The sequence below is a fragment of the Salmo salar genome, chromosome 22, assembly GCF_965601325.2.
Source record: "Salmo salar chromosome 22, fSalSal1, whole genome shotgun sequence".
Taxonomy (NCBI): domain Eukaryota; kingdom Metazoa; phylum Chordata; class Actinopteri; order Salmoniformes; family Salmonidae; genus Salmo; species Salmo salar.
The window spans coordinates 64,966,879-64,992,500 of record NC_138312.1 but is presented as its reverse complement, the minus strand read 5'-3'; the positions used below and the strand labels follow the sequence as shown (position 1 = coordinate 64,992,500).

At 51.3% G+C, this 25,622-nt stretch overlaps 2 protein-coding genes across 3 annotated transcripts in view; one reads left to right on the top strand and one right to left on the bottom strand.

The window, feature by feature from the left end:
- efcc1 (EF-hand and coiled-coil domain containing 1) overlaps positions 1-21,199 on the bottom strand; it is a 67,954-nt gene extending 46,755 nt beyond the window's left edge. For both annotated transcript variants that reach the window (XM_082967772.1, XM_082967773.1), the window contains exons 1-3: positions 20,345-21,199; positions 19,598-20,100; positions 1-42 (exon numbers count right to left, since the gene is read on the bottom strand). The exon at positions 1-42 is cut by the window's left edge and continues 107 nt beyond it. In XM_082967772.1, the coding sequence (XP_082823898.1) occupies positions 1-42; positions 19,598-20,100; positions 20,345-21,040 (1,241 nt within the window). In that variant the 5' untranslated portion in view covers positions 21,041-21,199. The remainder of the gene's footprint in view (positions 43-19,597; positions 20,101-20,344) is intronic.
- A 1,662-nt stretch (positions 21,200-22,861) lies between these two features.
- LOC106583852 (uncharacterized) overlaps positions 22,862-25,622 on the top strand; it is a 50,167-nt gene continuing 47,406 nt past the window's right edge. The window contains exons 1-2 of the mRNA XM_082967513.1: positions 22,862-23,245; positions 25,344-25,561. Of these exons, the coding sequence (XP_082823639.1) occupies positions 22,897-23,245; positions 25,344-25,561 (567 nt within the window). The 5' untranslated portion in view covers positions 22,862-22,896. The remainder of the gene's footprint in view (positions 23,246-25,343; positions 25,562-25,622) is intronic.

Genomic DNA, 25,622 nt, shown 5'->3' with positions numbered 1-25,622 from the left:
GCCCTTGTGCACCCTGGGAGCTGTAGTTTAGACACCTCCCACCTGGGAGAAAACAGTCAAAGAGATATATATACAGAACAAAAATATAAATGCAACAATTTCTAAGATTTTACTGAGTTACACTTCATATAAGGAAATCAGTCATTTTAAATAAATTCATTAGGCTGTAATCTATGGATTTCACATGACTGGGAATATAGATATGCATCTGTTGGTCACAGATAACTTTAAAAAGAGGTAGGGGTGTGGATCAGAAAACCAGTCAGTATCTGGTGTGACCACCATTTAGCCTCATGCAGCGCGACACATCTCCTTCACATAGAGTTGATCAGGCTGTTGATTGTGGCCTGTGGAATGTTGCCCCACTCCACTTCAATGGCTGTGAAGGAAGGTGGTGGGAACTGGAACACGCTGTCGTACACGTCGATCCAGAGCATCCCGAACATGCTCAATGGGTGACATGTCTGATGAGTATACAGGCCATGGAAGAACTGGGACATTTTCAGCATCCAGGAATTGTGCACAGATCCTTGCGACATGGGTCCGTGCATTATCACGCTGAAACATGAGGTGATGGCGGCGGATGAATGGCATGAAAATGGGCCTCAGGATCTCGTCACAATATCTCATTCAAGTCGCCATCAATAAAATGCAATTGTGTTTGTTGTCCATAGCTTATTCCTGCCCATACCATAACCCCACCACCACCATGGGGCCCATACCATAACCCCACCTCCACCATGGGGCCCATACCATAACCCCACCTCCACCATGGGGCCCATACCATAACCCCACCACCACCATGGGGCCCATACCATAACCCCACCTCCACCATGGGGCCCATACCATAACCCCACCTCCACCATGGGGCCCATACCATAACCCCACCTCCACCATGGGGCCCATACCATAACCCCACCACCACCATGGGGCCCATACCATAACCCCACCTCCACCATGGGGCCCATACCATAACCCCACCACCACCATGGGGCCCATACCATAACCCCACCTCCACCATGGGGCCCATACCATAACCCCACCTCCACCATGGGGCCCATACCATAACCCCACCTCCACCATGGGGCCCATACCATAACCCCACCTCCACCATGGGGCCCATACCATAACCCCACCTCCACCATGGGGCCCATACCATAACCCCACCTCCACCATGGGGCCCATACCATAACCCCACCACCACCATGGGGCCCATACCATAACCCCACCACCACCATGGGGCCCATACCATAACCCCACCTCCACCATGGGGCCCATACCATAACCCCACCACCACCATGGGGCCCATACCATAACCCCACCACCACCATGGGGCCCATACCATAACCCCACCTCCACCATGGGGCCCATACCATAACCCCACCACCACCATGGGGCCCATACCATAACCCCACCTCCACCATGGGGCACTCTGTTCACAATGATGATATCAGCAAACCACTTGCGCACACGACGCCATACATGCCGTCTGCCATCTGCCTGGTACAGTTGAAACAGGGATGTATCTGTGAAGAGCACAATTCTCCAGCGTGCCAGTGGCCATCGAAGGTGAGAATTTGCCCACTGAAGTCAGTTACAACGCCAAACTACATTCAGGTCAAGACCCTGGTGAGGACAACGAGCACAGAGATGAGCTTCCCTGAGACAGTTTCTGACAGTTTGTGTCTAAATTCTTTGGTTGTGCAAACCCACAGTTTCATCAGCTGTCCGGGTGGCTGGTCTCAGACAAACCCACAGTTTCATCAGCTGTCCGGGTGGCTGGTCTCAGACAAACCCACAGTTTCATCAGCTGTCCGGGTGGCTGGTCTCAGACAAACCCACAGTTTCATCAGCTGTCTGGGTGGCTGGTCTCAGACAAACCCACAGTTTCATCAGCTGTCCGGGTGGCTGGTCTCAGACAAACCCACAGTTTCATCAGCTGTCCGGGTGGCTGGTCTCAGACAAACCCTCAGTTTCATCAGCTGTCTGGGTGGCTGGTCTCAGACAAACCCACAGTTTCATCAGCTGTCCGGGTGGCTGGTCTCAGACAAACCCTCAGTTTCATCAGCTGTCTGGGTGGCTGGTCTCAGACAAACCCACAGTTTCATCAGCTGTCTGGGTGGCTGGTCTCAGACAAACCCACAGTTTCATCAGCTGTCCAGGTGGCTGGTCTCAGACAAACCCACAGTTTCATCAGCTGTCCAGGTGGCTGGTCTCAGACAAACCCACAGTTTCATCAGCTGTCCAGGTGGCTGGTCTCAGACAAACCCACAGTTTCATCAGCTGTCCGGGTGGCTGATCTCAGACCATCCAGCAGGTGAAGAAGACGGATGTGGAGGTCCTGGGTTGCCATGGTTACACGTGGTCTGTGGTTGTGAGGCAGATTGGACGTACTTCCAAATTCTCTAAAACGATGTTGGAGGAGGCTTATGGTAGAGAAATTAACATTCATTTACATTCCTGCAGTCAGCATGCCAGTTGCACGCTCCCCTAAAACTCTGTGGCATTGTGTTGTGTGACACAACAGCACAAGGTGCACCTGTGTAATGATCACGCTGTTTAATCAGCTTCTTGATATGCCACACCTGTCAGGTAATGCTCACTAACAGGGATGTGAACAGATTTGTGCACAACATTTTGGAGAAAAAAAAACATTTTGTGCGTATGGAACATTTCTGGGATCTTTTATTTCATTTCATAAAACATGGGATCAATACTTTACGTGTTACGTTTATATTTTTGTTCAGTGTAAATATACACAGTGTAAATATATTCTGATTCTATTGCCACTTAGAATCAGGCTAGTACCTGCAGCTAAACAGATCTTCATGGAGCCATTGACTTGCCACAGGCTCATTAGCATCTGCAGCTAAACAGATCTCCATGGCGCCATTGACCACCAAAGGCTCATTAGCATCTGCAGCTAAACAGATCTCCATGGAGTCATTGACTTGCCACAGGCCCATTAGCATCTGCAGCTAAACAGATCTCCATGGAGTCATTGACTTGCCACAGGCCCATTAGCATCTGCAGCTAAACAGATCTCCATGGAGTCATTGACTTGCCACAGGCCCATTAGCATCTGCAGCTAAACATGGACTTGCCACAAGCCCATTGGCACAGCGAAGGAGAAAACATATAAATTTTTCTTGTACAGAACAAGAGCTCCATATACATGACACAATCAATCCAAGACATTGCCTGACATCAAAGAGGTTATTCTGTAACATGAGCATCTACAATCACCATAATCCTTTTAATGGAGCTGTGATATAGCTAGCTCTTTATAGGGGGTGCCTGTGATATAGCTAGCTAGTTGATCTGGGCGGAGTACTATAATTGGAAAAAGGTTTTCATCTTTAGTTGAAGGCGTTTTAGAAACTGTCAGCTAGAATAGTTTTGCTGACGAAGGCTGAGAGTTGTGAGGTAAAAAAAAAACACAATGACATGAACTGGATCAAACTGAAAACCAGGAGAACACAAAGACAACAATCCAACCCTCCACAAGGCTCTGTTTTAGTCTAACATGAAAACAACTTATCCAGCTAACAACAACCATTTAAACATCTAGTTGTTTTTCTTTACATTTAAACTCCAAATTCAAAGTGTCTTATTCAGAACACATTCCCACTACAGTTCTCTAGCAATCAGTCATTCAGCATTTATTTAAATCTTCCAGTTCTTTCTCTCGCTCTCTCCTTCTGTCTGGTGTTCTGTGTCGGAGGAAATCCGATAGGGGGCTTGGGAGAATCACTGTAAGCGTTTCCAGATGTCAACGTCCTGCCGCGTGTGTGTGTCGGTGTGTGTGTGTGTGTGTGTGTGTGTGTGTGTGTGTGTGTGTGTGTGTGTGTGTGTGTGTGTGTGTGTGTGTGTGTGTGTGTGTGTGTGTGTGTGTGTCGGTGGGTGTGCATGGATGTGTCTTGCCAAGAACAAAATCAGAGAAAGCTGTTTCTCAGAAGCTTGGCTATGCAACCTCCAGTCTGTAACACAGCCAGACAGTTACCCAGCCAGCCAGTTACCCAGCCAGCCTGTAACCCAGCCAGCCAGTTACCCAGCCAGCCAGTTACCCAGCCAGCCAGTTACCCAGCCAGCCTGTAACCCAGCCAGCCAGTTACCCAGCCAGCCAGTTACCCAGCCAGCCAGCCAGCCAGCCAGTTACCCAGCCATCCAGCCAGCCAGCCTGTAACCCAGCCAGACAGTTACCCAACCATCCAGCCAGCCAGCCTGTAACCCAGCCAGACAGTTACCCAGCCAGCCAGTTACCCAGCCATCCAGCCAGCCAGCCTGTAACCCAGCCAGACAGTTACCCAACCATCCAGTTACCCAGTCATCCAGCCAGCCAGCCTGTAACCCAGCCAGACAGTTACCCAGCCAGCCAGCCAGTTACCCAGCCAGACAGTTACCCAGCCAGCCAGCCAGCCAGCCAGCCAGTTACCCAGCCAGACAGTTACCCAGCCAGACAGTTACCCAGCCAGCCAGTTACCCAGCCAGCATGTAACCCAGCCAAACTGCCAGACAGTTACCCAGCCAGCCAGTTACCCAGCCAGCCAGTTACCCAGCCATCCAGTTACCCAGCCAGACAGTTACCCAGCCAAACTGCCAGACAGTTACCCAGCCAGCCAGTAAGCCAACCAGCTAGTTACCCAGCCAGACAGCATGTACCACAGCCAGACAGGTACCCAGCCGGCCAGCCTGTAACCCAGCCAAAAAGCCAGACAGTTACCCAGCCAGCCAGCCAGCCAGCCAGCCAGGCTGTAACACAGCCAGACAGTCCCCCAGCCAGCCAGTCACCCAGCCAGCCAGCCTGTAACAGAGCCAGACAGCACGACAGTAACCCAAGCAAGACAGTTACCCAGCCAGCCAGCAACACTGACAGACAGACAGACACCCAGCCAGCCTATAACACAGACAGACAGACAGTTACCCAGCCAGCCAGCCAGTAACACAGCCAGACAGTTACCCAGCCAGTCAGCTGGTAACCCAGCCAGCCAGTTACCCAGCCAGCCAGCAACACAGACAGCCAGCAGCACAGACAGCCAGCCAGTTACCGAGCCAGCCAGTTACCCAGCCAGCCAGCAACACAGACGGCCAGCAGCACAGACAGCCAGCCAGTTACCCAGCCAGCCAGCCAGTAACCCAGCCAGCCAGCCAGCCAGTTACCCAGCCAGCCAGCCAGCCAGTAACCCAACCAGCTAGTTACCCAGCCAGCCAGTAACCCAGCCAGACAGTTACCCAGCCAAACAGACAGTTACCCAGCCAAACAGACAGTTACCCAGCCAGCCAGACAGTTACCCAGCCAGCCAGCAACACAGCCAGACAGTTACCCAGCCAGCCAGACAGTAACCCAGCCAGCCAGTTACCCAGCCAGCCAGCAACACAGACAGCCAGCAGCACAGACAGCCAGCCAGCCAGTTACCCAGCCAGACGGTTACCCAGCCAGCCAGCCAGCCAGTAACCCAGCCAGATGGTTACCCAGCCAGCCAGCCAGCCAGTAACACAGCACGCCAGGCAGTAACCCAGAAAGTAACCCAGCCAGCTAGACAGTTACCCAGCCAGCCAGCCAGTAACCCAGCCAAACAGCCATACAGTTACCCAGCCAGCCAGTAACCCAGCCAAACAGCCAGGCAGTTACCCAGCCAGGCAGTAACCCAGCCAAACAGCCAGGCCGTTACCCAGCAAGGCAGTAACCCAGCCAAACAGCCAGGCAGTTACCCAGCCTGCCAGATCAATCATTCAGCATTTATTCAAATGTTCCAATTCTTTCTCTTTCTCTCTCTCTCTCCTTTCATCTGGTGTTCTGTGTCAGAGGAAATTTGATAGGGGAGCTGGGAGAATCACTGTAAGCGTTTCCAGATGTCAACGTCCTGCCGCGTGTGTGTGTGTGTGTGTGTGTGTCTGTGTCTGTGTGTGTGTGTGTGTGTGTGTGTGTGTGTGTGTGTGTGTGTGTGTGTGTGTGTGTGTGTGTGTGTGTGTGTGTGTGTGTGTGTCGGTGGGTGTGTGTGTGTGTGTGTGTGTGTGTGTGTGTGTGTGTGTGTGTGTGTGTGTGTGTGTGTGTGTGTGTGTGTGTGTGTGTGTGTCGGTGGGTGTGCATGGATGTGTCTTGCCAAGAACAAAATCAGAGAAAGCTGTTTCTCAGAAGCTTGGCTATGCAACCTCCAGCCTGTAACACAGCCAGACAGTTACCCAGCCAGCCAGTTACCCAGCCAGCCTGTAACCCAGCCAGCCAGTTACCCAGCCAGCCAGTTACCCAGCCAGCCAGTTACCCAGCCAGCCTGTAACCCAGCCAGCCAGTTACCCAGCCAGCCAGTTACCCAGCCAGCCAGTTACCCAGCCAGCCAGTTACCCAGCCATCCAGCCAGCCAGCCTGTAACCCAGCCAGACAGTTACCCAACCATCCAGTTACCCAGTCATCCAGCCAGCCAGCCTGTAACCCAGCCAGACAGTTACCCAGCCAGCCAGCCAGTTACCCAGCCAGACAGTTACCCAGCCAGCCAGCCAGCCAGCCAGCCAGCCAGTTACCCAGCCAGACAGTTACCCAGCCAGACAGTTACCCAGCCAGCCAGTTACCCAGCCAGCATGTAACCCAGCCAAACTGCCAGACAGTTACCCAGCCAGCCAGTTACCCAGCCAGCCAGTTACCCAGCCATCCAGTTACCCAGCCAGACAGTTACCCAGCCAAACTGCCAGACAGTTACCCAGCCAGCCAGTAAGCCAACCAGCTAGTTACCCAGCCAGACAGCATGTACCACAGCCAGACAGGTACCCAGCCGGCCAGCCTGTAACCCAGCCAAAAAGCCAGACAGTTACCCAGCCAGCCAGCCAGCCAGCCAGGCTGTAACACAGCCAGACAGTCCCCCAGCCAGCCAGTCACCCAGCCAGCCAGCCTGTAACAGAGCCAGACAGCACGACAGTAACCCAAGCAAGACAGTTACCCAGCCTGCCAGTTACCCAGCCAGCCAGTTACCCAGCCAGCCAGTTACCCAGCCAGCCAGTTACCCAGCCAGCATGTAACAGAGCCAGACAGTTATGCAGCCAGCCAGCCAGCCAGCCAGCCTGTAACCCAGCCAGACAGTTACCCAACCATCCAGCCAGCCAGCCTGTAACCCAGCCAGCCTGTAACAGGGCCAGACAGTTACTCAGCCAACCAGCGAGTAACCCAGCCAGACACCAACACAACCAGACAGTTACCCAGCCAGTAACCCAGACAGCCAGCATGTAACATTACTTACCTATTGTTCACCTTTGCATTATTGGTTAGAGCCTGTAAGTAAGCATTTCACTGTAAGGTCACCCTGCCAGCCACCAAGTAACACATTATTTCTTTACTTACCTATTGTTCACCTAATACATTTTTTGCACTGGTTAGAGCCTGTTGTATTTGGTGCACGTGACAAATACACTTTGATTTGAAAGACAGTTACCCAGCCTGTAACACAGCCAGACAGTGACTCAGACAGCCAGTAACCAGACAGTATACCAGCCAGCTAGATGGTTACATAGCCAGCACTAGGATTACTTACACTTATATCCTGTTTGCACCAGGCTGACTCTATGCTGTAGGATCAGCCACAGTACAGCCACAGGCTTCAGGTTGTATCCTGTTGGAACCAGGCTGACTCTATACTGTGGGATCAACTAGGGAAAGTTGTAGAACTGAATGCATTCAACTGAAATGTGTCTTCCAGATTTAACCCAACCCAACTGAATCAGAGAGGTGCGGGGGGCTGCCTTATTCGACATCCACGTCTTCGGCACCCGGGGAACAGTGGGTTAACTGCCTTACTCAGGGCCCGGGGAACAGTGGGTTAACTGCCTTACTCAGGGCCCGGGGAACAGTGGGTTAACTGCCTTACTCAGGGCCCGGGGAACAGTGGGTTAACTGCCTTACTCAGGGCCCGGGGAACAGTGGGTTAACTGCCTTGCTTAGATGCAGAACGACAGACTTTTACCTTGTCAGCTCTGGGATTCTATCCAGCAACCTTTTGGTTACTGGCCCAACGCTCTAACCACTAGGCTACCTGCCGCCCCTACTGTAGCGCCACAGGGTTATATCCTAGGGTTATATCCTGTTGGAACCAGGCTGACTGTACGCTGTAGGATCAACTACAGTTGAAGTTGACTCTGTGGATATAAAACATTTTAATGTGTAGTTTAGAGCTAGGACTGTGGATATAAAACATTTTAATGTGTAGTTTAGAGCTAGGACTCTGTGGATATAAAACAGAGTGATGTGTAGTTTAGAGCTAGGACTCTGTGGGTATAAAACAGAGTGATGTGTAGTTTAGAGCTAGGGCTCTGTGGATATAAAACAGAGTGATGTGTAGTTTAGAGCTAGGACTCTGTGGATATAAAACAGAGTCGTGTAGTTTAGAGCTAGGACTCTGTGGATATAAAACAGAGTGATGTGTAGTTTAGAGCTAGGACTCTGTGGATATAAAACAGAGTCATGTAGTTTAGAGCTAGGACTCTGTGGGTATAAAACAGAGTGATGTGTAGTTTAGAGCTAGGGCTCTGTGGATATAAAACAGAGTGATGTGTAGTTTAGAGCTAGGGCTCTGTGGATATAAAACAGAGTCATGTAGTTTAGAGCTAGGACTCTGTGGATATAAAACAGAGTGATGTGTAGTTTAGAGCTAGGACTCTGTGGATATAAAACAGAGTGATGTGTAGTTTAGAGCTAGGACTCTGTGGATATAAAACAGAGTGATGTGTAGTTTAGAGCTAGGACTCTGTGGATATAAAACAGAGTCGTGTAGTTTAGAGCTAGGACTCTGTGGATATAAAACAGAGTGATGTGTAGTTTAGAGCTAGGGCTCTGTGGATATAAAACAGAGTCATGTAGTTTAGAGCTAGGGCTCTGTGGATATAAAACAGAGTGATGTGTAGTTTAGAGCTAGGGCTCTGTGGATATAAAACAGAGTCGTGTGTAGTTTAGAGCTAGGACTCTGTGGATATAAAACAGAGTGATGTGTAGTTTAGAGCTAGGGCTCTGTGGATATAAAACAGAGTCGTGTGTAGTTTAGAGCTAGGACTCTGTGGATATAAAACATAGCAGAGTGATGTGTGGTTTAGAGCGAGGTTTCTGTGGATATAAAACCTAGCAGAAAAACCTACTGATATTTCCAACTACTTTAATGACATTTTCATTGGGATGGCAGGTAGCCTAGAGTGGTTAGAGTTTTGGGCCAGTACCGAAAGGGTGCTAGATCGAATCCCCGAGCTGACAAGGTACAAATCTGTCGTTCTGCCCCTGAACAAGGCAGTTAACCCACTGTTCCTAGGCCATCATTGTAAATAAGAATTTGTTCTTAACTGACTTGCTAGTTAAATAAAAGTTAAAGAAATAAAAAAATAAATTAGCAAGATAAACAAACTTAAGGATGACATGCCAGCAACACACCCTGACACTACACGTCCAAGAATATCTGACCAAATTATGAAAGACAATTGTACTTTTGAATTCCGTAAAGTCAGTGTGGAAGAGTTGACAAAATGATTGTTGACTATCAACAATGACTAGCCACTGGGGTCTGACACAAATGACTGATGATTGGCAGAGAGAAATTGATGAAAACATGATTGTGGAGGCTGTCTTGTTAGACTTTAGCGCACCTTTTGACATTATCGATCATAGTCTACTGCTGGAAAAACGTATGTGTTATGGCTTTACACCCCCTGCTATAATGTGGATAAAGAGTTACTTGTCTAACAGAACACAGAGAGGGTTCTTTAATGGAAGTCTCTCAAACATAATCGAAGTAGAAGCAGGAATTCCCCAAGGTAGCTGTTTAGTCCCCTTGATTTTTTAAATGTTTATTTACATTTTTACTGATGACGTGCCACTGGCTTTGAGTAAGGCTAGTGTGTCTATATATGCAGATGACTCAACACTATACACGTCAGCTACTACAGCGACTGAAATGACTGCAACACTCAACAAAGAGCTGCAGTTAGTTTCGGAATGGGTAGCAAGGAATAAGTTAGTCCTACATATTTCCAAAACTAAAAGCATTGTATTTGGGACAAATCATTCACTAAACCCTAAACCTCAACTACATCTCGTAATGAATAATGTGGAAATTGAGCAAGTTGAGGTGACTAAACTGCTTGGAGTAGCCCTGGATTGTAAACTGTCATGGTCAAAACATGTTGATACAACAGGAGCTAAGATGGGGAGAAATTTGTCCATAATAAAGCGCTGCTCTGCCTTTGCTTTTTTTTAAAACACAGTGTTGGGCCAGTAACCGAAAGTGTTACTGGCCCAACAGTGTTGCTTGCTCGCTTCGAGGCAAGCAACACTGAGGCATGCATGAGAGCATCAGCTGTTCTGGACGACTGTGTGATCACGCTCTCCGTAGCCGACATGAGTCAGACCTTTAAACAGGTAAACATTCACAAGGCTGTGGGCCAGACGGATTACCGGGACGTGTGCTCCGGGCATGTGCTGACCAACTGGCAGGTGTCTTCACTGACATTTTCAACATGTCCCTGATTGTGTCTGTAATACCAACATGTTTCAAGCAGACCACCATAGTCCCTGTGCCCAAGAACACCAAGGCAACCTGCCTGAATGACTACAAACCCGTAGCACTCACGTCTGTAGCCATGAAGTGCTTTGAAAGGCTGATAATGGCTCACATCAACACCATTATCCCTGACACCCTAGACCAACTCCAATTTGCATACCGCCCAGACAGATCCACAGATGATGCAATCTCTATTGCACTCCACACTGCCCTTTCCCACCTGGACAAAAAGAACACTTATGTGAGAATGCTATTCATTGACTACAGCTCAGCGTTCAACACCATAGTACCCTCAAAGTTCATCACTAAGCTAAGGATCCTGGGACTGAACACCTCCCTCTGCAACTGGATCCTGGACTTCCTGACGGGCCGCCCCCAGGTGGTGAGGGTAGGCAGCAACACATCTGCCATGCTGATCCTCAACACTGGAGCTCTCCAGGGGTGCGTACTCAGTCCCCTCCTGTACTCCCTGTTCACCCACGACTGCATGGCCAGGCATGACTCCAACACCATCATTAAGTTTGCAGATGACACAACAGTGGTAGGCCTGATCAACGACGAGACAGCCTATAGGGAGGAGGCCACCTGGCCGGGTGGTGCCAGAATAACAACCTATCCCTCAACGCAACCAAGACTAAGGAGATTATTTTGGACTACAGGAAAAGGAGGACCGAGCACTCCCATTCTCATCGACAGGGCTGTAGAGGAGCAGGTTGAGAGCTTCAAGTTCCTTGGTGTCCACATCAACAACAAACTAGAATGGTCCAAACACACCAAGACAGTCGTGAAGAGGGCACGACAAAGCCTATTCCCCCTCAGGAAACTAAAATGATTTGGCATGGGTCCTGAGATCCTCAAAAGATTCTACAGCTGCACCATCGAGAGCATCCTGACTGGTTGCATCACTGCCTGGTACGGCAACTGCTCGGCCTCTGACCTCAAGGCACTACAGAGGGTAGTGCGTACGGCCCAGTACATCACTGGGGCTAAGCTGCCTGCCATCCAGGACCTCTACACCAGGCCGTGTCAGAGAAAGGCCCTAACAATTGTCAAAGACCCCAGCCACCCCAGTCAGAGTTTTCTCTCTACTACAAACGGTACCGGAGTGCCAAGTCTAGGACAAAAAGGCTTCTCAACAGTTTTTACCCCCAACCATAAGAACAGGTAATGAAATGGCTACCCAGACTGTTTGCATTGTGTGCCCCCCCCCCGCAACCCCTCTTTTTACGCTGCTGCTACTCTCTGTTCATCATATATGCATAGTCACTTTAACCATATCTACATGTACATACTACCTCAATCAGCCTGACTAACCGGTGTCGGTATGTAGCCTCGCTACTGTATATATCCTCTCTACTGTATATATCCTGTCTTTTCACTGTTCTTTACCTACCTATTGTTCACCTAATAACTTTTTTGCACATTTGGTTAGAGCCTGTAAGTAAGCATTTCACTGTAAGGTCTACACCTGTTGTATTCAGCGCACAAATAAACTTTGATTTGATTTGATTTTATCAACAAGGCAGGTCCTACAGGCCCTAGTTTTGTCGCACCTGGACTACAGTTCAGTAGTGTGGTCAGGTGCCACAAAGAGGGACTTGGGAAAATTGCAGTTGGCTCAGAACAGGGCAGTACGTCTGACCCTTAAAAGTACAGCGAGAGCTAACATTAATAACATGCATGTCAAACTCTCATGGCTCGAAGTGGAGGAGAGATTGACTTCCTCATTACTTGTTTTTGTAAGAGCTGTGTTGACAAGCTGAAGGAACCGAGTTGTCTGTTTGAACTACTAGAACACAGCTCGGACACCCATGCATACTCCACAAGACATGCCACCAGAGGTCTCTTCACAGTCCCCAAGTCCAGAACAGACTATGGGAGGCACACAGTACTACATAGAGCCATGACTACACAACCGTTCAAAAGTTTGGTGTCACTTAGAAATGTCCTTTTCTTTAAGGAAAAGCACATTTTTTTGTCCATTAAAATAATATCAAGTTGATCAGAAATACAGTGTAGACATTGTTAATGTTGTAAATGACTATTGTAGCTGGATACGGCTGATTTTATTTGGAGTATCTACATAGGCGTACAGAGGCCCGGCTATGTGTTCCAGGGGATCACTGCTATGTTCCAACGTTGTGATAGCTAATCCAAGTTTAACATTAACATTTCCATGTTTAATAACATTAAAAGGGCCATAGGGCCACCCCACCACCACTACACCAGACTCCTATAGGGCCACCCCAACACCACTCCACCAGACTCCTATAGGGGCCACCCCACCACCACTACACCAGACTCCTATAGGGCCACCCCAACACCACTCCACCAGACTCCTATAGGGCCACCCCACCACCAGACTCCTATAGGGGCCACCCCACCACCACTACACCAGACTCCTATAGGGGCCACCCCAACACCACTCCACCAGACTCCTATAGGGCCACCCCACCACCAGACTCCTATAGGGGCCACCCCACCACCACTACACCAGACTCCTATAGGGGCCACCCCACCACCACTACACCAGACTCCTATAGGGGCCACCCCAACACCACTCCACCAGACTCCTATAGGGGCCACCCCACCAACACTCCACCAGACTCCTATAGGGGCCACCCCACCAACACTACACCAGACTCCTATAGGGCCACCCCACCACCACTACACCAGACTCCTATAGGGCCACCCCACCACCACTACACCAGACTCCTATAGGGCCACCCCACCACCACTACACCAGACTCCTATAGGGCCACCCCACCACCACTACACCAGACTCCTATAGGGGCCACCCCACCACCACTACACCAGACTCCTATAGGGGCCACCCCACCACCACTACACCAGACTCCTATAGGGGCCACCCCTCCACCACACCAGACTCCTATAGGGGCCACCCCACCACCACTACACCAGACTCCTATAGGGGCCACCCCACCACCACTACACCAGACTCCTATAGGGGCCACCCCACCACCACTCCACCAGACTCCTATAGGGGCCACCCCACCACCACTACACCAGACTCCTATAGGGGCCACCCCACCACCACTACACCAGACTCCTATAGGGGCCACCCCACCACCACTCCACCAGACTCCTATAGGGGCCACCCCACCACCACTACACCAGACTCCTATAGGGGCCACCCCACCACCACTACACCAGACTCCTATAGGGGCCACCCCACCACCACTCCACCAGACTCCTATAGGGGCCACCCCACCAACACTCCACCAGACTCCTATAGGGGCCACCCCACCAACACTACACCAGACTCCTATAGGGCCACCCCACCACCACTACACCAGACTCCTATAGGGCCACCCCACCACAACTACACCAGACTCCTATAGGGCCACCCCACCACCACTACACCAGACTCCTATAGGGGCCACCCCACCACCACTCCACCAGACTCCTATAGGGGCCACCCCACCACCACTACACCAGACTCCTATAGGGGCCACCCCACCACCACTACACCAGACTCCTATAGGGGCCACCCCACCACCACTCCACCAGACTCCTATAGGGGCCACCCCACCACCACTACACCAGACTCCTATAGGGGCCACCCCACCACCACTCCACCAGACTCCTATAGGGGCCACCCCACCACCACTACACCAGACTCCTATAGGGGCCACCCCACCACCACTACACCAGACTCCTATAGGGGCCACCCCACCACCACTCCACCAGACTCCTATAGGGGCCACCCCACCACCACTACACCAGACTCCTATAGGGGCCACCCCAACACCACTACACCAGACTCCTATAGGGGCCACCCCACCACCAGACTCCTATAGGGGCCACCTCACCACCACTACACCAGACTCCTATAGGGACCACCCCACCACCACTACACCAGACTCCTATAGGGGCCACCCCACCACCACTCCACCAGACTCCTATAGGGCCACCCCACCACCACTCCACCAGACTCCTATAGGGGCCACCCCACCACCACTACACCAGACTCCTATAGGGGCCACCCCACCACCACTCCACCAGACTCCTATAGGGGCCACCCCACCACCACTACACCAGACTCCTATAGGGGCCACCCCACCACCACTCCACCAGACTCCTATAGGGGCCACCCCACCACCACTACACCAGACTCCTATAGGGGCCACCCCACCACCACTCCACCAGACTCCTATAGGGGCCTCCCCACCACCACTCCACCAGACTCCTATAGGGGCCACCCCACCACCACTACACCAGACTCCTATAGGGGCCACCCCACCACCACTACACCAGACTCCTATAGGGGCCACCCCACCACCACTCCACCAGACTCCTATAGGGGCCACCCCACCACCACTCCACCAGACTCCTATAGGGGCCACCACCACTCCACCAGACTCCTATAGGGGCCACCCCACCACCACTCCACCAGACTCCTATAGGGGTCACCCCACCACCACTACACCAGACTCCTATAGGGGCCACCCCACCACCACTCCACCAGACTCCTATAGGGCCACCCCACCACCACTACACCAGACTCCTATAGGGGCCACCCCACCACCACTCCACCAGACTCCTATAGGGGCCACCCCACCACCACTCCACCAGACTCCTATAGGGCCACCCCACCACCACTACACCAGACTCCTATAGGGGCCACCCCACCACCACTCCACCAGACTCCTATAGGGGCCACCCCACCACCACTACACCAGACTCCTATAGGGGCCACCCCACCACCACTCCACCAGACTCCTATAGGGGCCACCCCACCACCACTACACCAGACTCCTATAGGGGCCACCCCACCACCACTCCACCAGACTCCTATAGGGGCCACCCCACCACCACTACACCAGACTCCTATAGGGGCCACCCCACCACCACTACACCAGACTCCTATAGGGGCCACCCCACCACCACTCCACCAGACTCCTATAGGGGCCACCCCACCACCACTACACCAGACTCCTATAGGGCCACCCCACCACCACTCCACCAGACTCCTATAGGGCCACCCCACCACCACTCCACCAGACTCCTATAGGGGCCACCCCACCACCACTCCACCAGACTCCTATAGGGCCACCCCACCACCAGACTCCTATAGGGGCCACCCCACCACCACTACACCAGACTCCTATAGGGGCCACCCCACCACCACTTTACCAGACTCCTATAGGGGCCACCCCACCACCACTCCACCAGACTCCTATAGGGGCCACCCCACCACCACTCCACCAGACTCCTATAGGGCCACCCCACCACCACTCCACCAGACTCCTATAGGGCCACCCCACCACCACTACACCAGACTCCTATAGGGGCCACCCACCACCACTCCACCAGACTCCTATAGGGGCCACCCCTCCACCACACCAGACTCCTATAGGGCCACCCCACCACCACTACACCAGACTCCTATAGGGCCACCCCACCACCACTCCACCAGACTCCTATAGGGGCCACCCCACCACCACTCCACCAGACTCCTATAGGGGCTACCCCACCACCACTACACCAGACTCCTATAGGGCCACCCCACCACCAGACTCCTATAGGGGCCACCCCACCACCACTACACCACACTCCTATAGGGGTCACCCCACCACCACTCCACCAGACTCCTATAGGGGCCACCCCACCACCACTCCACCAGACTCCTATAGGGGCCACCCCACCACCACTACACCAGACTCCTATAGGGCCACCCCACCACCACTACACCAGACTCCTATAGGGGCCACCCCACCACCACTACACCAGACTCCTATAGGGCCACTCCACCACCACTCCACCAGACTCCTATAGGGGCCACACCACCACAACGACACCAGACTCCTATAGGGGCCACCCCACCACCACTACACCAGACTCCTATAGGGGCCACCCCACCAACACTACACCAGACTCCTATAGGGGCCACCCCACCACCACTACACCAGACTCCTATAGGGACCACCCCACCACCACTACACCAGACTCCTATAGGGGCCACCTCACCACCACTACACCAGACTCCTATAGGGCCACCCCACCACCACTCCACCAGACTCCTATAGGGCCACCCCACCACCACTACACCAGACTCCTATAGGGGCCACCCACCACCACTCCACCAGACTCCTATAGGGGCCACCCCTCCACCACACCAGACTCCTATAGGGCCACCCCACCACCACTACACCAGACTCCTATAGGGCCACCCCACCACCACTCCACCAGACTCCTATAGGGGCCACCCCACCACCACTCCACCAGACTCCTATAGGGGCTACCCCACCACCACTACACCAGACTCCTATAGGGCCACCCCACCACCAGACTCCTATAGGGGCCACCCCACCACCACTACACCATACTCCTATAGGGGCCACCACTCCACCACACCAGACTCCTATAGGGGCCACCCCACCACCACTACACCAGACTCCTATAGGGCCACCCCTCCACCACACCAGACTCCTATAGGGGCCACCACTCCACCACACCAGACTCCTATAGGGGCCACCCCACCACCACCACACCAGACTCCTATAGGGGCCACCCCAACACCACTACACCAGACTCCTATAGGGGCCACCCCACCACCACTACACCAGACTCCTATAGGGCCACCCCAACACCACTACACCATACTCCTATAGGGGCCACCTCACCACCAGTACACCAGACTCCTATAGGGGCCACCCCAACACCACTACACCAGACTCCTATAGGGGCCACCACTCCACCACACCAGACTCCTATAGGGGCCACCCCACCACCACTACACCAGACTCCTATAGGGGCCACCACTCCACCACACCAGACTCCTATAGGGGCCACCCCACCACCACTACACCAGACTCCTATAGGGGCCACCCCTCCACCACACCAGACTCCTATAGGGGCCACCCCAACACCACTACACCATACTCCTATAGGGGCCACCCCACCACCACTACACCACACTCCTTTGGGCCACCACAACACCACTACACCAGACTCCTATAGGGGCCACCTCACCACCACTACACCAGACTCCTATAGGGGCCACCCCAACACCACTACACCAGACTCCTATAGGGGTCACCCCACCACCACTACACCAGACTCCTATAGGGCCACCCCAACACCACTACAACAGACTCCTATTGGGGCCACCTCACCACCACTACACCAGACTCCTATAGGGGCCACCCCACCACCACTACACCAGACTCCTATAGGGGCCACCCCTCCACCACACCAGACTCCTATAGGGGCCACCCCTCCTCCACACAAGACTCCTATAGGGGCCACCCCTCCAGCACACCAGACTCCTATAGGGGCCACCCAAACACTACTACACTAGACTCCCACAGGGGCCACCCCTCCACCACACCAGACTCCTATAGGGGCCACCCCACCACCACTACACCAGACTCCTATAGGGGCCACCCCAACACCACTACACCAGACTCCTATAGGGGCCACCACACCAGACTCCTATAGGGGCCACCCCACCACCACTACACCAGACTCCTATAGGGGCCACCTCACCACCACTACACCAGACTCCTATAGGGGCCACCCCTCCTCCAGACTCCTATAGGGGTCACCCCAGCACCACTACACAAGACTCCTATAGGGACCACCCCAACACCACTACACAAGACTCCTATAGGGGCCAGCCCTCCACCACACCAGACTCCTATAGGGGCCACCCCACCACCACTACACCAGACTCCTATAGGGGCCACCCCAGCACCACTACTCCAGACTTCTATAGGGGCCACCCCTCCACCACACCAGACTCCTATAGGGGCCACCCCACCACCACTACACCAGACTCCTATAGGGGCCACCACAACACCACTACACCAGACTCCTATAGGGGCCACCCCTCCACCACTAAACCAGACTCCTATAGGGCCACCCCAACACCACTACACCAGACTCCTATAGGGGCCACCTCACCACCACTACACCAGACTCCTATAGGGGCCACCCCACCACCACTACACCAGACTCCTATAGGGGCCACCCCTCTACCACTACACCAGACTCCTATAGGGGCCACCCCACCACCACTACACCAGACTCCTATAGGGGCCACCCAACCACCACTACACCACCACTACACCAGACTCCTATAGGGGCCACCCCACCACCACTACACCAGACTCCTATAGGGGCCACCCCTCCACCACTACATCAGACTCCTATAGGGGCCACCCCAACACCACTACACAAGACTCCTATAGGGGCCACCCCTCCACCACACCAGACTCCTATAGGGGCCACCCCACCACCACTACACCAGACTCCTATAGGGGCCACCCCACCACCACTACACCAGACTACTATAGGGGCCACCACACCACCACTACACCAGACTCCTATAGGGGCCACCCCAACACCACTACACCAGACTCCTATAGGGGCCACCCCACCACCACTACACCAGACTCCTATAGGGGCCACCCCTCCACCACTACACCAGACTCCTATAGGGGCCACCCCACCACCACTACACCAGACTCCTATAGGGGCCACCTCACCACCACTCCACCAGACTCCTATAGGGGCCACCCCACCACCACTACACCAGACTCCTATAGGGGCCACCCCACCACCACTACACCAGACTCCTATAGGGGCCACCCCAACACCACTACACCAGACTCCTATAGGGGCCTCCCCACCACCACTACACCAGACTCCTATAGGGGCCACCCCACCACCACTACACCAGACTCCTATAGGGGCCACCCCACCACCACTCCACCAGACTCCTATAGGGGCCACCCCTCCTCCAGACTCCTATAGGGGCCACCCCAACACAACTACACCAGACTCCTATAGGGGCCACCCCACCACCACTACACCAGACTCCTATAGGGGCCACCCCACCACCACTACACCAGACTCCTATAGGGGCCACCCCACCACCACTACACCAGACTCCTATAGGGGCCACCCCAACACCACTACACCAGACTCCTATAGGGGCCACCCCACCACCACTACACCAGACTAGGTAGAACTGGACCAATGGTAGAGGAATAACATGTAGAGTAAATCTGAAGCTTTTTTCCTGAAGGAACAGTCGTGTTAACCTGTAGTAGAGGATCTCTTGCTCCAGCTGTTGGATGTGTCTCTGTAGGACCGGTACTCTGTTGGCTTTATCCTCCAGCTCTTTGACCTTCCCCATTCCACTGACCAACGCCTGACGAGCATCCTCCACTTTCCTCCTCATGTCCCCCTGCTCCACCTGCAGTGCCCTGTTACACCCCTCTAAGGCCAACACTGCCTCCCGCGACGACCTCAGCTCTTGTTCCAGCTTTTTATTAAACAGAATGGCCTCCTCCACCTGCCCATCCGGAGAGCTGTGGATCGGGTCGATCTCATGGAGGAGGCTCCGCAGGCTAGAGAACTGGCTGGGATCATGCTTGCTGCTGGGATTTCTGCTGTGGGTTGTCTTGATGTGGCTGAGGTTGTGGGTCTTGGTGTTCCCATGGCAGCTGTTGCTGCTGTGGCTCGTCCGGACAGATAATTTGTGATGAGCGATGAAGCAGCCACCCTCTGATTTGTGTTTGGAGTGGCTCTTCAACAGTCCTACCTGGAAGGGGTGAGACAGACAACAGTAGGCTATGGCCAGTTCAGTGATGGGGGGGGATAATAGCCTGCTAAAACATAGCTTTTCCAAAGCCAACTTTCCAATAAACATATTCATTTGAAAGTGTCAGTGTCTCTATTCTAAAACTTCATGATCCTTTACAGGGCTATGTTTTGTTACAGACTCAAAGCCTCCCATCAACACATAATAATTACAATACCACTGATGCCCATCTGGATACCCTTACCTGTAGTGCCATGGAGCGGGCATCACTGCTCTGTAGAGCCGCTCTCATATCCTCCACCAGCTCCCTCAGACTGGCATTCTCATCCTGTAGTTTAGTTATCCTTTCCTCTGCTTCCTCCAGAGCCACAATCTCCTCGTAACACTCCCGGGTGCAGGAGGCGCGCAGCTGCCGACAGCCCGGAAAATGTCTATCTGAGTTCGGTGACGATCCCCGGCTCTCTCTCTCCCACCGAGATAACAGTTTCTTTCGCCGCCTCAGAGGGATCCTCAGGCGGATCTGAGTCTCTATGTGCTCGCTGTCTTTCCCGACCAGTAACCTTCCGTTCTCATACTGGGACCCAGCCTTGGCGCTGAAATATCCGCAGAGTTTAGCGTGGAACTGTCTGAAGGTAAACTCACTGGGCAGATTATCCAGAACCCCTACACACTCCTCCGATTCAGAGTCTTTGTTCAAACCCAAGATCTCACACAGAATATTAAAGTCCTCCGCGGGGATCTTCCCATCTCCTGTACAGTCCATGTGGTGGAAGATCTCCTGCAGATACTGGTCCAGTCCGGTCGCCAGAACTATAATTTCGTTCTCTACTCCCCGGTCCAGTCCGTAGTGGTAAGCCAGGGTACTCGCTATCCATTGTGTCCTGCGGGCGGGTCGGCCGTACAGATCACAACTATCGACTTTATCCAATATTTTATCCATTCTTTTCAAATCAGTACAAATCCATTGATGAGAAGAAGTTGTGTATCAGTGATCATGTTGTAGCATCCTGTGTCCATGTTCTCTTCTCCGTGACTGAATAAAAGTGTATTTCTGCAGAGGAGCTCTCTGTGCGGGCGGGGCGTTTCTTTGAAGCGAGTTTTGGTGCAGCCCCGCAACACATATAAACTGGGGCGTCATTTGAAATGGTTTCCTCGAAAGTAGAGAAAGAAAATGTATGCTTTTCACCTTCACATTTTTCTAACGGAGGCTAGCCTACATTACACTATACTACAGTAAGAGTAGAACACATATTTTATAGAATAGAAAGGAAAATTAAATACAATAATGGGATAGAATACAATACAATGTGCAATATCATATTGCGACCTGATAATAACGGTCCTGACATGTAGCTTATTTGAAACAGGGTTTAAACCAATCAGCTGCTGTTCTATTGTATTGTTAGATCAGTTGATTATTAGTTGGGACTGATGTCTGGTCGACCAACACATATCAATACGGCTTCATTGTTCTGGAACTGAGTCCGTGAGGGGGGTAATGGTTTGAAAAGACTAGGTAGTACTCATGCACGAAACAAATTAATATTGAATGAGTTTAAGATTTTGTTATAATAGTTTCAAACAGGTTGAAAAAAATAATTGCTGAATATAATGAAAATTAAGATTTTTAAATTACTAAAATATTGTGTGGGTTGTTTAGTATTTTTTTTTAAAATAAAACCATTGTTTGTTTTAGTATCAGAATAGTCTACAATCTTTTATCTAGTTCATAATTATCAGGATAAGAGCAATGCTTGATTCTTCCCTCTAATCGGGCTTTCAAAGTTTCAGTTCGTTCCGGACTGGCCATTGTGACGTCATAATATCCATTTACTATGATATATATTATGATGTCACAGTGTAACGTTCACTCACCGCAACATTGTTACAAACAACTTGTGGAGACTGTAACGTTTTCACGTTGTCGTCGCAACATTGTTACAAACAACTTGTGGAGATTGTAACGTTTTCACGTTGTCGTCGCAACATTGTTACAAACAACTTGTGGAGATTGTAACGTTTTCACGTTGTTGTCGCAACATTGTTACAAACAACTTGTGGAGACTGTAACGTTTTCATGTTGTTGTCGCAACATTGTTACTAACAACTTGTGGAGACTGTAAAGTTTTCACGTTGTTGTCGCAACACTGGTTGCTAAGGTGATGGAAACAGTTCATGTGACATACTACCGCATTTGATGTCATTCCGCCAAAGATGAAACCGTGATTCTACGTAATTCTGAAAATAATTAGGCTATATACCATGTATCAGTGATGATATTGGTAAAAGATTTAAGAGACACAAACTGAAATAGCTGCCGAACTGCACCTCCAGTCTACCTGCACCTCCAGTCTACCAAAGAGCTAAGGACTATTTCGTGTAGCGGTGAGTAGGAAGTTGATTCACAGAAAAGTTGACATGTCATTTTACTCAGATGATGTGAAAATGTTGTGCCTGAAGGGTCGGTAGGATCACCAACCCACACAGGCCAGCAGGACAGTAAACGGTAGGCTTGTGCATTGTGAATTAGGATTTTAAAAGTTGCATGATAATGTAGAGATGTAACATGTATTGTTGGGCATTGCAGAAAGCTGTGCGTTTGCGTAGCATTTACTCATTGTTAGGAGTGTAGAGCATGGAATTTGTTTTTTAAAGAATCAAATAATGAACATTTACTTTGTTTTGCTGCAACGCTATTTATATATATATTCACATTTTGACGAAGTTAGAAATAACCATGTTTGATCCTTTGGCAGGTCTGTTATTCAGTCAGTAACGTTACATTGTCTACAAACCATGGAGTCCAGATCGCTGTGTGAGGAACCAGACTCCAAGAGCTCTCTACCCTGTCCCTCTCCACCAGACTCTGATTTGGGGGAGGACACAGAGCCCGAAGGGTGTGGGAGAGACAGGGACAGGGAGGACATGTTCCCAGGGGGACAAGAACATAGAGACCAGGACAGGTCATATTCGGAGTCCAGCTCACCGGTGGATGTCGTCATTACGACAGACAGCAAAGACATACCCGATGTACTGACCAGTACAGACAGCAAAGACATACCCGATGACCTGACCAGTACAGACAGCAAAGATGGCTCCCATATCGTCAAATGGACTGTCAGCATTGTTATAGCCATTCCTAAAGGTACACTACCATAGGTTTAAAACAAGCACATTAGAAATAGAAATGTCAATACCACACAAAATACCATAGCACGCACAAAGACATTGGAATAGAACAGAATTGCACAGTATTTGAATTCACAAACATTCATTTTATAGAAAACAGGGAGAAAATGTATGTTACTTGTGTATAGTATGACATACTAAAGCCATAGCATAGACACAAGAGAACCAGTCCTTGACATCACCCCTATCTGACCCCTATACCATAGAGCTACATCACCCCTATCTGACCCCTAAACCATAGAGCTACATCACCCCTATCTGACCCCTATACCATAGAGCTACATCACCCCTGTCTGACCCCTATACCATAGAGCTACATCACCCCTATCTGACCCCTATACCATAGAGCTACATCACCCCTATCTGACCCCTAAACCATAGAGCTACATCACCCCTATCTGACCCCTAAACCATAGAGCTACATCACCCCTATCTGACCCCTATACCATAGAGCTACATTACCCCTATCTGTCCCCTAAACCATAGAGCTACATTACCCCTATCTGACCCCTATACCATAGAGCTACATTACCCCTATCTGACCCCTAAACCAGAGCTACATCACCCCTATCTGACCCCTAAACCATAGAGCTACATTACCCCTATCTGACCCCTATACCATAGAGCTACATCACCCCTATCTGACCCCTATACCATAGAGCTACATTACCCCTATCTGTCCCCTAAACCATAGAGCTACATTACCCCTATCTGACCCCTATACCATAGAGCTACATTACCCCTATCTGACCCCTAAACCAGAGCTACATCACCCCTATCTGACCCCTATACCATAGAGCTACATTACCCCTATCTGTCCCCTAAACCATAGAGCTACATTACCCCTATCTGTCCCCTATCCCATAGAGCTACATCACCCCTATCTGACCCCTATACCATAGAGCTACATCACCCCTATCTGTCCCCTAAACCAGAGCTACATCACCCCTATCTGACCCCTATACCATAGAGCTACATTACCCCTATCTGTCCCCTAAACCATAGAGCTACATTACCCCTATCTGTCCCCTATCCCATAGAGCTACATCACCCCTATCTGACCCCTATACCATAGAGCTACATTACCCCTATCTGTCCCCTAAACCATAGAGCTACATCACCCCTATCTGACCCCTAAACCAGAGCTACATTACCCCTATCTGTCCCCTATACCATAGAGCTACATTACCCCTATCTGTCCCCTATACCATAGAGCTACATTACCCCTATCTGTCCCCTATACCATAGAGCTACATTACCCCTATCTGTCCCCTATCCCATAGAGCTACATTACCCCTATCTGTCCCCTATACCATAGAGCTACATTACCCCTATCTGGCCCCTAAACCAGAGCTACATCACCCCTATCTGACCCCTATACCATAGAGCTACATTACCCCTATCTGACCCCTATACCATAGAGCTACATTACCCCTATCTGTCCCCTATACCATAGAGCTACATTACCCCTATCTGACCCCTAAACCATAGAGCTACATTACCCCTATCTGACCCCTATACCATAGAGCTACATCACCCCTATCTGTCCCCTATACCATAGAGCTACATTACCCCTATCTGTCCCCTATACCATAGAGCTACATTACCCCTATCTGACCCCTAAACCATAGAGCTACATCACCCCATCTGACCCCTAAACCATAGAGCTACATCACCCCTATCTGACCCCTATACCATAGAGCTACATTACCCCTATCTGTCCCCTAAACCATAGAGCTACATTACCCCTATCTGTCCCCTATACCATAGAGCTACATTACCCCTATCTGACCCCTAAACCAGAGCTACATTACCCCTATCTGACCCCTAAACCAGAGCTACATTACCCCTATCTGACCCCTAAACCAGAGCTACATTACCCCTATCTGTCCCCATCCCATCGATATACATCACCCCTCTGTCCCATATCTGTTCCCTATCCCATAAAAATTCATATTGGTGTGTTCTATGTAATTCTGTCCCCTTTTGTCCTCTAGGTGAGATACATTTATATCACAGCCTTGTGTTTAATTCTATTCCCTGTTTTCCTATAGGTGAAGAACCCTGTCCTGTAGGTGAGGCTATGGCCTTAGTGGAGAAGGCCAAGAAGAAGCCCAAACGGGTCTTGTCCGGTGGAGTGGTGGAGGCCCCTAAGGCCCAGACATACTACCGTATCGAGTACAACATGCTGCCTGGTGACCAGGACCCTGTTAAAGTAGATCTGGTGATGTTCGGCCTTGCTGCTAAGATCTACATGGAGAATGAGACCAAGGTAATGCCATGAGTGTGTTAGCCTGCTGAGCTAAAGCTAAGGCAGACAGACAGACAGACCA